Genomic DNA, 21,781 nt, shown 5'->3' on the forward strand with positions numbered 1-21,781 from the left:
TGTGTTTACTGTAGAAGTAGCTGTCCTGGAAGATTCATGGAAATATCATTACCGGTAAGTCTAACAGGGGTTTTCATCTCCAAATACGGAAAGGTTTCTTCATAGTAAGAGCTGTGAAAATGTGGAATAGACTCCCTCCAGAGGTGGTTCTGGCCAGCTCAGTACATTGCTTTAAGAAAGGCCTGGATTCATTCCTAAATGTACATAATATAACTGGGTACTGACATTTATAGGTAAAGTCGATCCAGGGAAAATACGATTGCCTCTCGGGGATCAGGAAGGAATTTTTTCCCCTGCTGTAGCAAATTGGATCACGCTTTTCTGGGGTTTTTCGCCTTCCTCTGGATCAATTGTGGGTATAGGTTTGTATATTTTTTTATTTTATTTTTTTATGGTTGAACTAGATGGACTTGACATTTTTTCAACCTGACTAAATGTAACTAACTATATACACATATTCTGGCCAGAATGCAACACAGTGATTTCCTATGATCATCAGCTCCATCTAGTGGCCATAATGAGATATTTTTTTTCTGTCATATATACAATACTTCATTATGGACACTAGATGGAGCCAAGGAAATCAGTGTATGAAATAAAATACATCCAATATTCATCACAGCCGGGTGAATGCTGCTCACATTCATTCAACTAATTAAAAAAAAAAAATAGACCTCTAAGTGTTTATGAAATCTTCCACCACAAAATGTACTCAGCCAATGAAAGGTAATGACTCCATTTTTATTTTTTCTCCTGCTATCAATGGCCGACACAGTACAACACTTCATCCATGTCTTTGGTGATCTCTGATCTCCTTATCAACTGTTTCTTCCATGATGAAGATCAGTCATGGAGTATATCTGAGGTGTATATCAGGGTGTGCTTCTTCCCCACATGAGAGCTGTGATGTCCAGCAACATTCATATAGAAGACATTTCCCGCACTCAAGGCACTAATACACCTCGAGGGTTGTGTGGGATCCCTGATGTACAGGAAGACAGGACTTCAGTGAGGAACAATTCCCTCACTCAGGACAGGAAAGTATCTTCGTCCCTGTGTGAGATCTCTGATGTCGCGAAAGAACTGACTTATCTGAAAAACATTTCCCACACTCAGGACAAGGATACGGCTTCTCCCCCGTGTGAGATCTCTGATGTGTGTAAAGACTGGACTTCACTGAAAAACATTTCCCGCACTCAGTGCAGGAATATGGCTTCTCCCCTGTGTGAGATCTCTGATGTCTGTAAAGACTGGACTTATCAGAAAAACATTTCCCACACTCAGGGCAGGAATACGGCTTTTCCCCTGTATGAGATCTCTGATGTATGTAAAGTTTGGACTTATCTGAAAAACATTTCCCGCACTCAAGACAAGAATATGGCTTCTCTCCTGTGTGAGATCTCTGATGTCTGTAAAGATGGGACTTCCGTGAAAAACATTTCCCGCACTCGGGACAAAAATACAGCTTCTCACCTGTGTGAAGCTTCTGATGTATTTCAAGATTAGACTTCATTGAAAAACATTTCCCGCACTCAGGACAGGAATACGGCTTCTCCCCCGTGTGAGTTCTCTGATGTGTGTAAAGATTACACTTCACTGAAAAACATTTCCCACACTCAGGACAGGAATACGGTTTCTCCCCTGTGTGAGATCTCTGATGTGTGTGAAAATGGGACTTCAGTGAAAAACATTTTCCACACTCAGGACAGGAAAGTGGCTTCTCCCCAGTGTGAGATCGCTGATGTTTGACAAGTTCTGATTTTTGTACAAAACATTTCCCACAGTCAGAACAGAAATATGACTTCTCACCTGTGTGAAGCCTCTGATGCATTTCAAAATTAGACTTCTGTGAAAAACATTTCCCGCACTCAGGACAGGAATACGGCTTCTCCCCTGTGTGAAGCCTCTGATGTATTTTAAGATGAGACTTCATTGAAAAACATTTCCCACAGTCAGGACAGGAATACGGCTTCTCCCCCGTGTGAGATCTCTGATGTGTGTCAAGATTACACTTCACTGAAAAACATTTGCCGCACTCAGGACAGGAATATGGCTTCTCACCCGTGTGAGATCTCTGATGCACGTTAAGACCAGATTTAAAATGGAAACACTTCCCGCACTCAGGACAGGAATACGGCTTCTCCCCCGTGTGAGATCTCTGATGTGTGGAAAGAAGATACTTACTTAAAAAAAAATTTCCACACTCAGGACAGGAATGCGGCTTTCCCCCCATGTGAGAACTCTGATGTTTGACAAGGTCTGATTTTTGTATAAAGCTTTTCCCGCACTCAGTAGAGGAAAAGCTCTTCTCTGTTGGAAGGACGGCCCCGTCCCGCACAGTCTGAGGTTCCTCAGGATAAGAGGAATACGATGGTCCATCTACACTGTGTGGTGCCGGATGGACATTTGAGGTAGTCGGGTTTTCTCCTGGACTATACTGTGTGATGTCCTCATCTTCTACTTTACAGTCTGGAGACAAAGTGAGACAATCCTCTGAGGTTTTCCTCATCTCCCGTCCATCTACTAAAATAGAAATACAAAGATTATTACTAGACATGAGCAAGAAGTCCTGCACTTCCTTATTTAGTCCATGATTTAGTCATGAATAACAGCGGGGCTGAGCCCCACCAGAGGTCAGAGAGTGAGGATGGGGGGAGAACAACCAAGATGAAGACTGGACTGATCCTGAAGACCCCCATCATTGGGTTATTGACTCCTCCCTCATTATCACTTTCTGTTTAAGGTTCCAAAGTCTGAGGATGTTATCACATTATTATCACCATGTAAAAGTCTGTGCTCCAATCACATCATCAGATATAAAATGTCCAACTGGTAGAGAATGGGTTTAACAACAGAGAATACATATTATGTTTATATCTACAGTATCTCACAAAAGTGAGTACACCCCTCCCATTTTTGTAAATATTTTCAAACTGGTTTGAAGAAGCACTGAGGTCAGTGTGAAATGCACACATCACCTCCTGGGTTTGGATACTCTGTCTTTGTTGGCTGTTTATTGCTATTTTTAGGAATAAAATCGTTGGAACGTTCCTGTGGTGTGCAGCCGGTCTATTCTTCCTATTGATCATCAGTGGTGGGCCATGCCTTGCACCCAGCGCATTAGGACTGTGGTGACTACTCGCCTGTTTGAATCTATCTTTTCATGTGACAACACTGAAGAAATGACACTTGTCTACAATGTAAAGTAGTGAGTGTACAGCTTGTATAAAAGTGTAAATTTGCTGTCCCCTCAAAATAACTCAACACACAGCCATTGATGTCTAAACCGCTGGCAACAAAAGTGAGTACGCCCCTAAGTGAAAATGTCCACATTGGGCCCAATTAGCCATTTTCCCTCCCCGGTGTCATGTGACTCATTAGTGTTACAAGATCTCAGGTGTGAATGGGGAGCAGGTGTGTTCAATTTGGTGTTATTGTTCTCACTCTCTCATACTGGCCACTGGAAGTTCAGCATGGCACCTCATGGCAAAGAACTCTCTGAGGATCTGAAAAAAGAATTTTTGCTCTACATAAAGATGGCCTAGGCTATAAGAAGATTGCCAAGACCCTGAAATTGAGCTGCAGCAGGGTGATCAAGACCATACAGCAGTTTAAAAGCACAGGTTCCACTCAGAACAGGCCTCGCCATGGTCGACCAAAGAAGTTGAGTGTACGTGCTCAGCGTCATTTCCAGAGGTTGTCTTTGGGAAATAGACGTATGAGTGCTGCCAGCATTGCTGCAGAGGTTGAAGGGGTGGGGGGTCAGCCTGTCAGTGCTCAGACCATACGCCGCACACTGCATCAAATTTGGTCTGCATGGCTGTCGTCCCAGAAGGAAGCCTCTTCTAAAGATGATGCACAAGAAAGCATGCAAATAGTTTGCTGGAGACAAGCAGACTAAGGACATGGATTACTGGAACCATGTCCTGTGGTCTGATGAGACCAAGATAAACATATTTGGTTCATATGCATGTGTTGCAGCAACCAGGTGAGGAGTACAAAGACAAATGTCTTGTCTACAGTCAACTATGGTGGTGGGGGAGTCATGGTCTGGGGCTGCATGAGTGCTGCCGGCACTGGGGGTCTACAGTTCATTGAGGGAACCATGAATGCCAACATGTACTGTGACATACTGAAGCAGAGCATTATCCCCTGCCTTTGGAGACTGGGCCACAAGGCAGTATTCCAAAATGATAACGGCCCCAAACACACCTCCAAGACCACCACTGCCTTGCTAAAGAAGCTGAGGGTAAAGGTGATGGACTGGCCAAGCATGTCTCCAGACCTAAACCCTATTGAGCATCTGTGGGTTATCCTCAAACAGAAGATGGAGGAGCGCAAGGTCTCTAACATCCACCAGCTCTGTGAAGTCATCATGGAGGAGTGGAAGAGGACTCCAGTGGCAACCTGTGAAGCTCTGGTGAACTCCATGCCCAAGAGGGTTAAGGCAGTGCTGGAAAATAATGGCGGCCACATAAAATATTGACACTTTGGGTCCAATTTGGACATTTTCACTTAGGGGTGTACTGACTTTTGTTGCCAGTGGTTTAGACATTAATGGCTGTGTGTTGAGTTATTTTGAGGGGACAGAAAATATACACTGTTATACAAGCTGTACACTCACTACTTTACATTGTAGACAAAGTGTAATTTCTTCAGTGTTGTCGCATTTACAAAAAATGAAAAAAGGGAGGGGTGTACTTACTTTTGTGAGATACTGTAGAAGTGGGTAGAGGGGAGAGAGCAGAAGTCAGGACTATGTAATGTACAACATATTGTATAATATACAGCAGATAGGACTATATAGTATCAGAATGATGTAATGTACAACATAGAGTATATAGTGCAGGGGTCAGGAGTATGTAATGTAGAATATAAAGTATACAGTGTAAGGGTCAGGACTCATAATATTGGTATTCAGTAATCAGTGGAAGATGAAATGATTACATGAGACAAGTTGCAGAGGTCCCACACCGCTGCCTCCCATCTCCTGAGACTGCACTCAGTGACTTGGGTCTGAGACTATACAGACATATCCCTCCACCCGGCACAGCCAGCAGACAACAGAACAAGTAATCCTGGGGGGATTGTTCTGTCAGAGATCTTGTCATACCCGGGTATGGGGCAGAAGACCCAAACCACATACCCCAGGTGCCTAGATAAAGCAACGTCTATGGTGAAAATGAACATTTTACTTCCAGCTGAACCCCAAAATCTCCATAAATCCAGTCTAGATACATAAATTGTGTCTGCAGCACAGAGAAAGAGTATTATCACCCAGCCCCCGCCCTACTCTGGACCAATCAGTGAGCAGTATGGGTGGAGGAATGGATTTAGTGTTAATGACCCACCTGTGCTGATCTCTGTAGGAGTGTCCTCCTCTATAAATGTCCCCGTTATTCCATCCTCCTCCATAGACTGCTGATCATCCCTCACATACCTCTCTTCTTCTTCTGATTTCACCTCAAATTCTATATCCATTGGATCTCCACTCTAAACCAAGAAAATGAGAGAGAATATCATCTGTAAGAAGATTTATTATTGTGACATCACATAGAAAATCCACACATCATCTCTAGGAGTCCATGTTCTAGATGCTCCATCCCACCAACCTTGTAACAGTGGGGGATGGTGTGATCTTCCTGTGTGGAATCCCGGGAATACAGAGGACGGGGACCTCCATCTGGTGGGTTCCTGTAGCTGGATGTCTCCACCATGGTGTCCTGATACAGATCTTTGTGTTCTTTTAGAAACTCCTCCATCACCCCATCCTCATCATCCTCCTCTTTTATCTCTTCTTTAGGATCTCTCAGGTTTCCACTCTGAATATATAATAAAAATGACATCAATGGTAACAATGCAGATAATGTACAGATCCTAATGATACTATCAGTGATTGTTCCTCATCTACCTGATGATGGTGGGGGACGGTGTGATCTTCCTGTGTGGAATCCCGGGAATACAGAGGACGGGGACATCTCTCTGGTGGGTTCCCATAACTGGATCCATCTGTAGGAAACACACACACTGACTGAATACATTGTTTCTATGTGTTTATCAGATGATGGGGGATCTAGGTGGAGCCTCCGTACTGCTCTCTCCTTTACAATAAAGTCTCCTCTTACCCGGTGATGTGAGGGGCGGCTGATTGTCCATCATGACGTCCTTGTAGAGATCCTTGTGTCCTTCTAAATACTCCCACTCCTCCATGGAGAAATAGACAGTGACATCCTGACACCTTATAGGAACCTGACACACACAATGATACAGTCACCATCCAGACACATCCCTTGTCTGTTACTGGATAATGTCCCACAATTCCCAGAATCCTCCTCACCTCTCCTCCATCATCTCTCTGGTGACTTCTAGAATCTTCTTTGTATTTCTCTATTCTATCAGGGAGGGAGGTGGAGGCAATGTGATGGTCATATGATCTCCAGACTTCACAGGAGGAAAACTCTAGATCTGAACACAAATAGTAAAATTAAATGATATTCCCAGAATCCTCCTCACCTCACCATTCAGGTCTCCATTTTATTAAAGCCCCACTTCAGACTGAGATATAATTTACCCACACAGGACCCCCACACTCTGCAGGATAAAAGCTTGTAGCAGACATTCTGGTGTCATTAAATACAATGCAGGAACAACAGTCCCACTTTGCTAATGAGGATGACAAGGGCCCACCCGCACCCTAAGCATCAGGAAAAAAAAGCCAGATGGAGGGACATTGGGAGGAGGAGCTGTGAGGTCAGTGTGATGTCATAGGACATATAGACTCTGGATGGAGGGACATTTGGATTGGGAGATTTGAGGGGTCCTCTATATAAGGCTCCCATGCAGAAAAAAATCCTTGTTCCTGGGCGTGTCCTTCCTCTCCTAAACGGAAGAGTGAACTTTGACCTTTACCATACAGAAATCTGTCAGGAATGTGTGAAAGTAAGCTCTCATGTGATCAGGTGACGTGCGGAGGAACGGAGTGTAAATAGCAGACAATTTTCCCCAGAGCTCCTAATGGTGGGGATGGATTTTGCTGAGTGCTGGTGCCAAGTTTCCACCCCCCAGGATCACTGCAGGTGTGGAGAAAAGCTGTGTAAGAGGATATGGAGGAGAGATGAGGAAGAGATCCAGGAATCAGGATAAAGGTCAGGACAAGCAACAGACGAGCGCATCCAAGAGATGAAGCCGGGGTCACTACACAGAAAATCAATCCAAGGAAACAACAGGCAGGACGAGGAATAGCAAGAAGGAGCTCAGAGACAAATGAGAATATTGCTCAGCCAATGGGAGATGATCTCAGCATGACTTACATAATGAAGGAGATGAGGGGGAGGGGAGGAAGTCACTTAAGGTGGGGCTTGAAAAATTAGCTTTGAATCTAGGACCCAGCTGAAAAAGTTAAGATAGTTTTTAAGCGGAGTGTGTGTTATCAGTGATTGGGGCAGAGCGAGTAATTTGTGGGGTGCAGAACACAGGACTTGGGGTGCAGGACATGTTGTACTGTGTGTTATTTTATAAAGTGGTAGAATTATTGGTAGCTGTAGCTTGACATTGTATGCTATTGCTCAGTCTGCCTTTTTCTAGGAACCCCCAGATCTTTCTCCATCCTTGACTCCCCCCAGAGGTTTTCCCTCCATGGAGTGCAGGGTACCAGAGAAGGGTGTAGGTCACTGCAGGATATGGGGATGCAGGCGAAGGGTGCAGAATGCAGGACATGGGGTGCAGGTCACCACAGCACATGGGGCACAGGATATGAGGTGCAGGGGAAGGGTACATTGTGCAGAATGAAGGACATGGGGAGCAGGGTACCGGGGAAGTGATACAGGAGAAGGGTGCAGAATGCAGGATATGGAGTGCAGGGGAAGGGTAGAGGGTGCAGGTCAACTCAGGACCTTCAGGATGCAGGACATGGGGTGCAGAATGTAGGACATGGGGTACAAAAAGCAGGATATGGGGTACAGAACACAGGAAATGATGTGCTGAGTGCAGATTGTAGGACATGTGCAGATCACTGAAGGACATGGGATGCAGGGTGTAGGACAGTAATCCAATCCCCCCTCCCCTGTGTCCTCCTGCATGTCCTGTACATCTCCCCCAGCAGTGTGTGAGAGCAGAGTGGATGGAGAGGACATCTTGTGTACATAAAGCAGCATGACCCTCCCTGGCTGGTCTCTTAGCTGGCTGCTTTGCAGGCTTGTCCTGGTTCCTCCTGTAAGGACTCTGTAGTCCTGTTTCTCAGCACCTTGTGGGGATCTTTGTGGCAGTGCCGAGGTGGCGCCATGTTGGAGATTTGGTCCCACTCCTTCCTCCCTGTTCTGCCGGAGGGCTCTGCAGGGACACAGGCAGCTGTGGGTGGAAGCAGGAGCCGATGGTGACAGTAATGCGGCCGCGGAAAGGAGAAAGATCGGCAACGGGAGCTCAGTGAGATGAGTCCTCTCATGCCGCTGTCCTGTCCAGTCCACCCCTGACTTTACAGGTCGGGTGCCATCATCTCTCTCCTCCTCCCCTCCCCCTCCTGCCTGGCCCCGCTCCGAGACACATTCCTGTCTGAATAATGTGTCCAGGTTTCAGGCAGAAACATTATTCAGACTAGGGATGAGCGTCCTCGAACATCGGCTGTTCGCCCGTTCGGCGAATTCCGAGCGTTATGGGCCGCTCGCGCCAAAATTCCTGTGGCACTCACGGCCCACAATGCACTGCTGGCTCACGATTGTGATTGGCCAAGCATGCGGGGTCACAGTGCATGCTTGGCCAATCACAGCGCCGGCAGCGAGGAGAGCCATGATTGGCCACAGGCAGGATGCCTGTGGCCAATCATAGCTTAGGCTGTGTAGTACACGCCCCACACTATATAAGGCCGCCAGCGTGGCGGCCTTGTGTAGTGTGTTGGCATCTGTAGCAGTTAGTGGGTGTTCTGTGTACCTTGAACACAGTATACACCGATCTTTATCGGCCGATTTTTCGTTCTTGCTCTTCTGTAGTGGTTGTTGTCTGCGTGCCCTGACCGCAGTATACACCGATATATCCACCTATATAGCTAGCGATATATCTATCTTTTATAATAGAGCTTGCAGTCAGTGTTAGGAGATTGTGCATGCTGTCTGCGTGCTCTGAACCCAGTATAGACCGCTATATCCACCTATATAGCTAACTATCTTGCTAGTTTTAAATAGAGCTTGCAGTCAGCGGTAGGAGATTGTGCGTGCTGTCTGCGTGCCCTGAATTCAGTATAGACCGCTATATCCACCTATATAGCTAACTATCTTGCTCGTTTTAAATTGAGCTTTCAGTCAGTGGTAGGAGATTGTGCGTGCTGTCTGCGTGCTCTGAAAAAGACGGACGGAAAAACAAATTATAAAGGGGTGATAACCCTTCCCTATGTTTTCCAAAAAGCTTAAAACGTTTTTTTTGACTGGAGCTACACTTTAAAAATGTACCAGTTGAAAATTACAAACAGATTCAACTTAAAGAGGGATTCCACCTACAAAAAAATATTAAAAGCCAGCAGCTATAAATACTACAGCTGCTGACTTTTAATAAATGGACACTCACCTGTCCCGGATTCCAGCGATGCCGGCAGCCGAGGCCGATCGATCGCTCGGCTCTCGGCTGCTGCCGCCACCATTCTGTGTGAGGGAATCAGGAAGTGAAGCGAATCGGCTTCACTTCCCGGTTCCCTACTGTGCATGCGCAAGTCGCGCAGCGCAATAGGAATTGTCCGCGCTGTCTCTGGGACCTGTGTGTGTCCCAGCAGACAGCGTGGCAGGACAGGAAGAGGCATAGACTCCCACGGGAGTCTATGCCCGGAAGTGGGTGTAAATATCTGTCTTTGACAGGTATCTCCACCCCCCTCCCCCTCCCCCCTGAAAGGTGCCAATTGTGACACCGGAGGGTTCCGATCAGCGGAAGTTCCACTTTAGGGTGGAACCCCGCTTTAACACAACAAACCTACACAGTCCCTGTCTTGTTTGCACCGCCTGTATACTGCTGTTCTGAGTATATAGGGCCTGGGGGCCCCACGTCTTTCCTTTTTTTAATATGGGTACGGGGTTCCCCTTAATATCCGTACAAGACCCAAAGGGGCTGGTAATGGGCAGGGAGGGCTACCCATGCCATTTTTCTCAATGATTTTCACCCATATTGCAGGAACCAGATATAACATTAAAACCGCAAGCAGTTTTAAATGACGTTATGTCCGTTAAATGTCATTTTGTGCAGGGACTGTTCTAAACACGGGAAACACGTGGCACTTCACAGGCATACTACAGACACCCCCCAGACACCATATTTAAAGGAATATTTCACTTTTTTTTTCACTTTAATCATCATTAAAATCAGTGCTCCCGCCAAAACGGCCATTTTTAAAAGTTTTTTGCATTGACCCATGTCCCCTGGGGCAGGAGCCAGGTCCCCAAACCCTTTTTAGGACAGTATCTTGCATATTAGCCGTTAAAATTAGCACTTTTAATTTCGAACGTTCGAGTCCCATAGACTTCAATGGGGTTCTAACGTTCTTACGAATTTGGGGTCCGTTCGAAAGTTCTGGTGCGACCCGAACCGGGGGGTGTTCGGCTCATCCCTAATTCAGACAAACAGTGAGAATCGGCTGACAATAGCCCAGGGGCCAGGACACCATTTCTAGTCACCATGGTGACCTGGGATTTGTTGAGCCCTGACTTATGGTGACCATAGAGACATGGAAATTCAGCTGGTTCAGCAGGGATCGGTCACATTTCCATCCATGTGATGTCACTGCCGGATAAAAGTCACTCCATCAGCGGCTGCAGCCAATAGCTTCATCACTGATCTGTGTATTCTGAGAGCGAAGGAGCGCCCCCCATTGTCAGAATACAATAGTGCAGCGGGGAGGATTCCCCCACCCCCCTCCAATGTGTGGATGGGGGAATCACTTCACACCGTTTTTTCCTCTCATCACGCTGGATGAACGATAAAACTGAACCATGTATGGCCAGCTTTGGAAGGAAGATATATTCATCATCAACTGATCCCCTGAAGGGGTTAATCTACATATTACCTCCTCTGCCGCCAGATCCAGCAACGTCCTATGTCCTTCCAAATGGAATGTCCTTTGTCTTCTCTGTATCTGACATCACTTCCTGTCTGTATCTGACATCACTTCCGGTCTTCAATAGAGACTTCCTGTCTGTATTCCATAGAGACTTCCTGTCTGGGTAGAAGTGAGATCAACACCTTGTGGAGATCACAGGAACTGCAGTCCTGAGAAACCTCTTGTAATGTAAAACACAGCCTTGTGCTGTGTGTGTATGTACTGTATATCCATACTTACCAATTGTCCCGACGTTCCCGGGACATTGCCGGGATTTAGACTCTTTGCCTGATTTTATTTTTTCCTGGGAAATTTCCTGAGAAATCCAGTTTTTCCCAATTTTTCACCGTTGCCTGCCGACGCTAGAGGTCCACGGCTGACATTTTTAAGAAGACCAGCAACAAAGTTGGCAACTATGTATATCCTTATAGATGGGGTCATCTCCACTCCCACCAAGGGGGATAGAAATATATTACTGCTGGGGGGGGAGACATTTTGACCCATTTGATTTTGCAGTAAAATTGATGTCAGATTTAGTCATGTAGAACATCTGTTATATGGATACAAAGAGCCCCAGCCGAGAGTAAAGGGTGGAAATGGCTCCTGATCCCCAGATTTGGGCAATTATATCCCCAATATAAATAGAATAAAACCCGCGCTATGTGTAACAACTCAAATACCTACAGAAATAACTTATACCGGACTGCTGCTGTAACAAAGGTAAGTGTTCCCTTTATCACCTAGAAGAGCATTATGTGTCACAGCGCTGTCCTATTGTGTGTGCACATAAATCATCACAAATACACTAAAATATGTGGAGACATTCATATATAAAGTGCTAGGGGCTCAAATAATATTCTCTGCAGATCTACTGCTTCCACTTTACACCTACTTCTTTAATCATATAATATTTGCTGCTAAATTCAATAAACTAAAAATCTGTGCAAAATCATGTAATCATACAATAGTTTGTAATCAATATAGTGTTCTCTGCAAGTCCACTGCTTTCACTTTGCATCTACTTCAATTAACTAATTTTGCTAAAAAACTAAATCCACCAATCAGTGAAAAGTTGATAAGGTGTAAAGTTCTTGGCTCCCCAAACTGTGGCAGCTGTAATGTAGCCACGCCTTCTTCCCCCTCTTACACACGTGATGGTGAGGGTGCCCCCTTAGTGGTGATTGGGGGGGGCAGAGCTTCACCTGCCATGAAGGTAAAAACAAAAAAAAGATTGAGCTTGGAAGGTCGTAGCTCAGTGACCTGGGGGTCCCAGGTAGCTGAAGTCCTACCCCACCACTGGTCAGAATTTGGGGTTAATCATCTATGGTTCCGGATAGGGTTGTCCCAATACCACTTTTTTAAGACCGATACTTTTTTTCAAATACCGATAACCAATACTTTGACAGTGGCATGTGTGTCAGTAGTTTTTTGTTTTTATAATTAATTCCTTTTATAATTTTTTACAATTTATTTTGTTTTGTTTTTTTTACAATGCTTTCTTTTTTATTATTTATTGCAATTTTTATTATTATTATTAGCCCTGTTGGGGGGCTTCGGTCAGATGTTAGGGGTCTTAACAGACCCCTGACATCTCCCCTTTGAGACAGGGAAAGGGACTGAGGACACGTTTCCCAGTCCCCTTCTCAGCAGCCTCAACTGCACTGAAAATGAGGAGAACAGCAGAACAGAGGGGGAAACGGAGGAGAACAGAGGGGGACAGCAGAACAGAGGGGGACACGGAGGAGAACAGCAGAACAAAGAGGAACAGCCGAACAGAGGGGGACACGGAGGAGAATAGAGGGGGACAGCAGAACGGAGGGGGACACGGAGTAGAACAGCAGAACGGAGGAGAACAGAGGGGGACATGGAGGAGGACAGCAGAACGGAAGGGGACACAGAGGAGAACAGCAGAATAGAGGGGGAAACAGAGGAGAACAGAGGGGGACAGCAGAACGTAGGGGGACACCGAGGAGAACAGCAGAACAAAGGGAAACAGCAGAACGGAGGGGGACACGGAGGACAACAGTGGGGGACAGCATAACAGAGGGGGACAGCAGAACGAAGGGGGACATGGAGGAGAACAGCAGAACAGAGGGGGACACGTAGGAGAACAGAGGGGGACAGCAGAACGGAGGGGGACATGGAGGAGAACAGCAGAACAGAGGGGGAAATGGAGGAGAACAGAGGGGGAGAGCAGAACAGAGGGGGACACGAAGGAGAACAGAGGGGGAGAGCAGGACAGAGGGGGACACGGAGGAGAACAGAGGGGGACAGCAGAACGGAGGGGGACACGGAGGAGAACAGCAGAACAGAGGGGGACACGTGGGAGAAGAGAGGGGGACAGCAGAACAGAGGGGGATGTGGAGGAGAACAGAAGGGGACAGCAGAACGGAGGGAGACATGGAGGAGAACGGAGGGGGACATGGAGGAGAACAGAGGAGGACAGCAGAACGGAGGTGGACACAGAGGAGAACAGCAGAACGGAGGGGGAAGCGGAGGAGAACAGCAGAATGGAGGGGGACACGGAAGAGAACAGAGGGGGACAGCAGAACGGAGGGGGACACGGAGAACAGCAGAACAGAGGGGGACACGTAGGAGAACAGAGGGGGACAGCAGAATGGAGGGGGACACGGAGGAGAACAGCAGAACAGAGGGGGACACATAGGAGAACAGAGGGGGACAGCAGAACGGAGGGGGACATGGAGGAGAACAGAGAGGGACAGCAGAATGGAGGGGGACATGGAGGAGAACAGCAGAACAGAGGGGGAAATGGAGGAGAACAGAGGGGGAGAGCAGAACGGAGGGGGACGCGGAGGAGAACAGCATAACAGAGGGGGAAACGGAGGAGAACAGAGGGGGAGAGCAGGACGGAGGGGGACACAGAGGAGAACAGAGGGGGACAGCAGAACGGAGGGGGACACGGAGGAGAACAGCAGAACAGAGGGGTACACGTAGGAGAACAGAGGGGGACAGCAGAACAGAGGGGGACGTAGAGGAGAACAGAGGAGGACAGCAGAATGGAGGGAGACATGGAGGAGAACAGAGGGGGACAGCAGAACGGAGGGGGACATGGAGGAGAACAGAGGAGAACAGCAGAACAGGGGTGGACACAGAGGAGAACAGCAGAACGGAGGGGGAAACGGAGGAGAACCGAAGAACGGAGGGGGAAACGGAGGAGAACAGAGGGGGACAGCAGAACAGAGGGGGACACGGAGGAGAACAGCAGAACAAAGAGGAACAGCAGAACAGAGAGGGACATGGAGGAGAATAGAGGGGGACAGCAGAACGGAGGGGGACACGGAGTAGAACAGCAGAATGGAGGAGAACAGAGGGGGACATGGAGGAGAACAGAGGAGGACAGCAGAACGGAGGGGGACACAGAGGAGAACAGCAGAATAGAGGGGGAAACAGAGGAGAACAGAGGGGGACAGCAGAACGGAGGGGGACACCGAGGAGAACAGCAGAACAAAGGGAAACAGCAGAACGGAGGGGGACACGGAGGACAACAGTGGGGGACAGCATAACAGAGGGGAGCAGCAAAACGGGCTGACACCAGCACCATGATAGAGTGCACTGACACCAGCACCGTGATATAGAGCACTGACACCAGCACTGTGATAGAGAGCACTGACACCAGCACCGAGATAGAGAGCACTGACACCAGCACCGTGATATAGAGAACTGACACCAGCATCGTGATATAGAGCACTGACACCAGCACCGTGATGTAGAGCACTGACACCAGCACCGTGATATAGAGCACTGACACCAGCACCGTGATAGAGAGCACTGACACCAGCACCGAGATAGAGAGCACTGACACCAGCACTGAGATAGAGAGCACTGACATCAGCACCGTGATATAGAGCACTGACACCAGCACCGTGATATAGAGCACTGACACCAGCACCGAGATAGAGAGCACTGACACCAGCACCGTGATATAGAGAACTGACACCAGCATCGTGATATAGAGCACTGACACCAGCACCGTGATGTAGAGCACTGACACCAGCACCGTGATATAGAGCACTGACACCAGCACCGTGATAGAGAGCACTGACACCAGCACCGAGATAGAGAGCACTGACATCAGCACCGTGATATAGAGCACTGACACCAGCACCGTGATATAGAGCACTGACACCAGCACCGAGATAGAGAGCACTGACATCAGCACCGTGATATAGAGCACTGACACCAGCACCGTGATATAGAGCACTGACACCAGCACCGTGATATAGAGCACTGACACCAGCACCGTGATATAGAGCACTGACACCAGCACCGAGATAGAGAGCACTGACACAAGCACCGTGATATAGAGCACTGACTCCAGCACCATGATATAGAGCACGGGAAATCAGCACCGTGATATAGAGCACTGACACCAGCACCGTGATAGAGCACTGACACCAGCACCGTGATATAGAGCCCTGACACCAGCACCATGATAGAGTGCACTGACACCAGCACCGAGATAGAGGGCACTGAGACCACACCAGCACCAAGATCGAGAGCACTGACACCACACCAGCACCGAGATAGAGAGAAAGCACTGACACCAGCACCGAGATAGAGAGCACTGACAGCATCCCCGATACCAGCAACTCGCTGCAGGGCCCCAAAAATATGACACCACTCAACCTCTTCAAACAGGAGGGTGTGGGCATATAGTACAATATGCTTTTTTTGTACAAGGAAGTGAGCCAAATGTAGAAAAAAGATCTGTGTGCTCGATTAAATAAATTGTTTATAGAGATATACATGGTCTACTGGTCACATTTTTTGAATTCCTCCGAGATCCATGCCTCATTCATTTTTATGAATGTGAGATAGTCAACACTGTCGTGAGCTAGGCGAGTGCCCTTATTGGTCACGAACCCTTCTGCTGCGCTGAACGTCCTTTCGGACAGGACACTGGACGAGGGGCAAGCCAACAGTTCGATTGCAAATTGGGCAAGCTCTGGCCAGAGGTCAAGCCTGCCCACCCAGTAGTCCAGGGGTTCATCACTCCTCAGAGCGTCCACATCGGCCGTTAACCCGATGTAGTCGGATACCTGTCGGTCTAGGCATTCCCTGATGCTGGATCCGGATGAGACCTGTCGATTGGTCGGCTGAAAGAATGACCTCATATCAGAAGTCACCAACACATCTTCAAACCGGCCCCTTCTTGCAGGAGCTGTTGGATTGGTACCCGTAACTCTTTCTCTGGTAGTGGGAATTCCTCCTCTACCAGCGCACGCAAAAGCAGAATGCAGCATTTCTCGAAGCACGGCCTGGAAGTGCTACATTCTGACAGCTCCCTGTGATGGTGGTAACATTTCCACCATTTTGTGTTTGTACCGGGGGTCTAAGTACGTTGCCACCCAGTACTGGTCCTTGACCTTTATGCTTTTTATACGGGGTCCCTGTTAAAACACTGGAGCATGAAGGCCCCCATTTGCACTAAACTGGAAGTGGTGTGGTGGCCTGGCTCCTGCTCATCATTCAGGATAATGTCGTCCTCCTCGTTCTCCTCTCCCCATCCACGCACAACAACAGGGATCCCAGAAAGGTTTAAAGCATGCTTTTCTTGGTCTTCCTCATCCGCCCCGGCACCATCATCCTCTGACTCCTCTTTAGACTCCTGTTGTTGACTTGTCTCAGATAGAGTAGCCCCCCTGGGAATTCATCCAGCATTGCGACTTCCGCATCTTCCTGCTCCTCCACGGCTTGATCAATGACACGATGCAATGCACGCTCCATAAAGAAGGCATAAGGTACCATGTCACTGATGGTGCCATGGCTGCGACTGACCAGTTTTGTGATCTCATCAAATGGCCTCAGAAGCCTGCATGCGTCGCGCATGAGCAGCCACTGGCGCGGTGGAAAAAAAACCAAGCTCCCCAGAACCTGTTCTGCTGCAGAGTTCGTACAGGTAGATGTTAACTGCACGTTTCTGCTGGAGCAGCCTATCAAGCATATAGAAGGGTGAGTTACATCGCGTTGGGCAATCGCAAATAAGACGTCTGACCGGCAGATTGTGTCGCCGCTAAATGTCAAGGGGAGCCATGGCCGTGTAAGATCTTCTGAAATGGGCCGAGATTTTCCTTGCCTGCCGCAAGATGTCCTGGACCCCAGGGTATTTGACAACGAATCGCTGCACGACCAAGTTTAAAACGTGTGCCATGCAGATTGGCACCATTGTCACACACCACTTTACCAACTGTCAAATTGAACGGTGTTAGCCACTGATCTGCCTGTGAACGCAAAGCTGAAAGGAGTGCAGGGCCAGTGTGGCTCTTGGCTTCCAGGCACAACAGACGCAGCACAGCATGGCAACGTCTCACCTGGCATGTCGAATAGGTTCTGGGGAGCTTGGGTGGAGCAGCGGAAGAGACGCTAGCAGCGGAAAAGGAGGAGTCAGCCGAGGAGGAGAGGGAGGAGGATGGAGTAGGAGGAGGAGAAGAAGAGCCACGCCTGCATGCAATCCGTGGCGGTAAAACCAAATCTACACGGGTGCCACGGGTTACATGCTTGATGGCCGTCAGAAGGTTCACCCAGTGGGCTGTAAAAGTGATATACCTTCCCTGCCCGTGTTTGCTAGGCCACGTGTCTGTGGTCAGATGTATCTTGGAACCGACACTGTGTGCCAGAGATACATTCACTTGCCGCTGAACATGGCCATATAGCTCTGGGATGCCCTTCTGTGAGAAATACTTCCTTCCTGGGACCTTCCATTGTGGTGTTCCAATGGCCACAAATTTTCAAAAGGCCTCCGAGTCCACCAGTTTATATAGAAGTAGTTGGCGGGCTATCAGTTCTGACAAGCCAGCCATCAACCGTTGGGCAAGAGGGTTATCCGGCGTCATCATTTTTTTACGCTCGAACATTTGGCCCACGGAAGCCTGCCTTTTTGCAGAAAAACGTGAGGACGGCATGATGGATGGTGGAGTGGAGGACAATTGTGAGGAGAGAGGAGAATGAGAAGACAAGGCTGGATGGTGAGAGCCTGGAGTGTGGCTTTGTGTGTTCCGTTGCTCCCACTGGGCATGGTGATGGCAGCTCATGTGCCTTCTTAAGGCGGTCATCCCTAGGTGAGTGTTGGGCTTACCGCGACTTATGCGTTGACTGCAAAGATTGCAGATGGCAACACTATTGTCAGCAGCGGACACATTAAAAAAAGCCCACACTGCCGAGCCATGTGGCGGCGTCCTGGGAGCGCCAGATGTGACCGTACATGGTTGATGCCTCGCTCCTGATACATTAGCAGTCTGCTTTGTCCCTCCTGTGCAATGTAAGTTCTTCCTGCTTCTCCTCCCTATCTGCTGGTCCATATCTCCCTCTGAACTCCCCTCCTCTTCCTCTCTTGTGGACACCCACGTGACATCACTAGACACGTCATCATCGACATCACCTTCCCCACCACTATAATTAGAGATCTCAGAGTAGGCAGCAACAGCAGGGACCAACCTCCTTGAGCTGATCTGGGTACTGTCGTCAGACTGATGTGTGTCGGTTGTTACTACCGCCTCTTCCTGATCCAATGCCAAGAGTGGCTGCGCATCGGAAATGTCTTGATATGGATCGGAAAATAATTCCTGTGACTTAAGCGGAAGGTATATGGTGGTGTTGGTGGTAGTGTCTTTGGGGGTGTGCATAGCAGAGAGTGAAGAAGAGGGTGCAGATTGAGAGGATGAGGAGGTTGCAGAAGAGTAAGGCTGAGTGAGCCACTCAACCAAGTGTGGTGCGTCCTTTGACATAATCGCACGCACCTTCTGCAATTTGCCACTTTGGCTCAAGCCTGTTGCTCCTGCCCTACCCCTACCACCCCTGCGGAATGGCCTGCCTCTTCCTTTGCCTGTCATTTTTTAAATGACCCTGTGACAAAAGTCTCTAGAGAAGTGCAGTATGTATGTCGAAGAAGGTATATAACACCCGGCTCCAATCTGTCGTTTTTGGGGGCCACTGGTCTATCACACCAGTTATAATACTTTTCTTTTTTTTGCGTTTGTCACTCTTTGTAGTATCGTTGCAGAACCGCTCAGCAGTCACAATGCTACACAGTGGAAATGCACTATACTATGCTTTCTATATGTGCAAGTATTTTATACATGTATTACACACCTATATACTGCACACCAAATAGTACACCTATACCAGTCCTTAAAAGGACCTTTGTGGACCTAGTAGCTAGTGATTTGCAGACTGTCCCTCAACTGATAAAAGACAGCTTCAGAAACAGGCAGTAATCTGCAGCACAGCAGTGCACCAGCACCCTATATATTGTACACCTATACCAGTCCTTAAAAGGACCTTTGTGGACCTAGTAGCTAGTGATTTGCAGACTGTCCCTCAGTCCCTACACTGATAAAAGACAGCTGCAGAAACGAGCAGTAATCTGCAACACAGCAGTGCACCAGCACCCTATATATTGTCCACCTATACCAGTCCTTAAAAGGACCTTTGTGGACCTAGTAGCTAGTGATTTGCAGACTGTGCCTCAGTCCCTACACTGATAAAAGGCTGCTGCAGAATAGGGCAGCAGTCAGCAGCAGTGCACCAGCACCCTATATATTGTACACCTATACCAGTCCTTAAAAGGACCTTTGTGGACCTAGTAATAATAGCTAGCTAGTGATTAAACTGACTGTCCCTGCTCCACACAGCGTGCTGTCCCTACACTGACAAAAGACAGCTGCAATCACCAGCACAGCAGTGCACTGAACCCTATATACTGTACTACACCTATACCAGTCCTTAAAAGGACTTTTGTGGACCTAATAGCTAGTGATTTGTGTCACTACAGTCTCTCCCTGCTGCACACAGCGTCCTGTCCCTACACTGACATAAGACAGAATGTAAAATGGCCGCCAGATCAGGTCTATTTATAAGGTAGGGGGTATGTCCAATTGTCCATGTGCTGAAATGTCTCAATTGGCTGTCCTGTACCCCATGATGGATGTGTCATCATGGGTTAAAGTTCTTTCACACTGTAAACACATATGTCCGCCGGGCTAACAGCGGCAATAGTCTGCCGGTTTGGCGAATCGCGAACACGCAAAATTTGCCACGAACCTACCGCCGGGCGAACAGTTCGGCAACCCCTAGTCCCCAACCTGGTAGGAAGGCGCAGGCAGGCGTCTGCGGTCAGCATGGAGTCTGTACCTATCATTAGCATGACGCAAAGCCTTCTGGACTTGTACCCAAGTGGAACGAAGACCACAGAGATGCTCCTCTAATGCAGGAATACTCTGCGGAACAAACGAGTCAGGCAACATGGAAGGTTGGAAACCATAATTCCCCATAAATGGAAACAATCGGGAGGCAGAATTCAAGGCACTGTTGTGAGCAAACTCTGCCCATGGTAATAGGTCTGACCAGTTGTTATGGTGGTCAGAAATATAGCAACGTAGGAATTGCTCCAAGGACTGATTGGCTCGCACAGCAGCCCCATTAGACTGTGGGTGATACGCAGAAGAGAACACAAGCTGGATTCCCAACTGTGCACAAAAGGCTCGCCAGAACTGGGAGACAAACTGACTGCCCGTCTGAGACAATCACCTTGGGTAGCCCATGTAAACGAAAGATCTCCCATGCAAAAATGGAAGCCAGTTCCTTAGAGGTAGGCAACTTCTTAAGTGGAATACAATGAAACATCTTTGAGAACCGGTCAACCACCATAAGCATAACAGTGTTGCCTTGGGAGTTGGGCAACTCCACAATGAAATCCATTGACAGGTGAGTCCAGGGCCTCTCTCCATTGGGTATGGGTTGTAGGAGGCCCACTGGAAGGTGTCGCGGAGTCTTACTCTGAGCACACACGGAACAGGCAGCTACGAAGGCAGTAACTTTAGCGACGTACTGACGTCACCGCGATCTACGCTGGACCCGGAAGCGACGGGCAGCGTTACTAAGCCGGCCGGCGAATTTGTTTGTTTTACAAAGCAAAGTTTTTTCTACTTGATGTAAGTGCAATCTTTTTTATTATATTAAATTTCGTGACTATATCACACTATGGCGATTCCTTTCGTTATTATATGTGCTGGGCAATGAGCGGTGTGGCCGTAGGATTTTTCTAACCATTGGAATAAGCGGTGTGGCCGTAGGATTCTTCTAACCATTTGAACCAAGCGCTTAAAGAGGATACACCCTCCATGCAGTCCTGACTCAGAGGAAGCGTTTTTGATTTGGCGATATCTGGTCTCTGAGATGGGATCAGTGTAGCTGGTAAGCGGCAGTAGTGTTGGTGGTGGAAGTCCTCTTTTTTCCTGCAAACTCTGATGACACTTTTCCTATATCGGTGTGGTGTGTTTAAAACACGTTGGAGATTACAAGCAAAACATTTTTTGTTGATGGGATGATGGACTAATATTTGAACATTAGTATATGCATTTCCCTGTCTGCACTTTGTTAATATTATTTGATTTCATGCTTTATTTATTCACTCATTTGCTTCACATAGCATTTATCGGATCAGTATAGCGCAGCTTATTTGGGAATAAGTAACATCAGCCCGTAGACTAGGCCACCAGAATTGTTGGGAAATGGCCCAAATGAGTTGATTCTTCCCAGGATGGCCAGCTGCCTTGTGAGAATGGTAAGTCTGGAGCAGAGCAGTACGGAGACTCTCTGGGAAAAAGCAGCGGTCACAAGGTTTCTCAGGAGGAGCATGGACCTGAGCAGCAATAATTTTGTCACCCAAAGGAAAAGTAAGACTGGTGCGAACCG

General features: G+C 47.9%; 2 protein-coding genes across 2 annotated transcripts in view; both read right to left on the reverse strand.

The window, feature by feature from the left end:
• Positions 1 to 720: 720 nt before the first annotated feature.
• Positions 721 to 21,781, reverse strand: part of LOC143986899 (uncharacterized) — a 549,767-nt gene continuing 528,706 nt past the window's right edge. The window contains 2 exon segments of the mRNA XM_077485306.1: positions 721 to 2,179; positions 5,196 to 5,201. Coding sequence (XP_077341432.1) covers positions 953 to 2,179; positions 5,196 to 5,201 — 1,233 coding nt within the window. The 3' untranslated portion in view covers positions 721 to 952.
• LOC143989859 (uncharacterized) lies at positions 4,670 to 11,109 on the reverse strand. Its single transcript, XM_077490136.1, has 6 exons — positions 11,036 to 11,109; positions 6,338 to 6,465; positions 6,126 to 6,249; positions 5,912 to 6,009; positions 5,613 to 5,822; positions 4,670 to 5,493 (listed from the first exon to the last, which is right to left on the reverse strand). Exons 3-6 carry the CDS (start codon positions 6,208 to 6,210, stop codon positions 5,290 to 5,292), a joined length of 597 nt encoding a protein of 198 aa, XP_077346262.1. The 5' UTR covers positions 6,211 to 6,249; positions 6,338 to 6,465; positions 11,036 to 11,109; the 3' UTR covers positions 4,670 to 5,289.

This window comes from Lithobates pipiens, unplaced genomic scaffold (assembly GCF_037356315.1).
Source record: "Lithobates pipiens isolate NorthernLeopardFrog02 unplaced genomic scaffold, aLitPip1_a1.2 Scaffold_18, whole genome shotgun sequence".
NCBI classification, from domain to species: Eukaryota; Metazoa; Chordata; class Amphibia; order Anura; family Ranidae; genus Lithobates; species Lithobates pipiens.

Bases quoted from the DNA above. Each gene is read 5' to 3' on its own strand.
- LOC143989859 (XM_077490136.1), bottom strand. From the start codon at position 6,210: ATGGAGGAGTGGGAGTATTTAGAAGGACACAAGGATCTCTACAAGGAC. The intron at 6,010-6,125 runs GTAAGAGGAGAC...TGTTTCCTACAG, and splicing joins GCCGCCCCTCACATCACCGG to ATGGATCCAGTTATGGGAAC. The intron at 5,823-5,911 runs GTAGATGAGGAA...TTATATATTCAG, and splicing joins CCGTCCCCCACCATCATCAG to AGTGGAAACCTGAGAGATCC.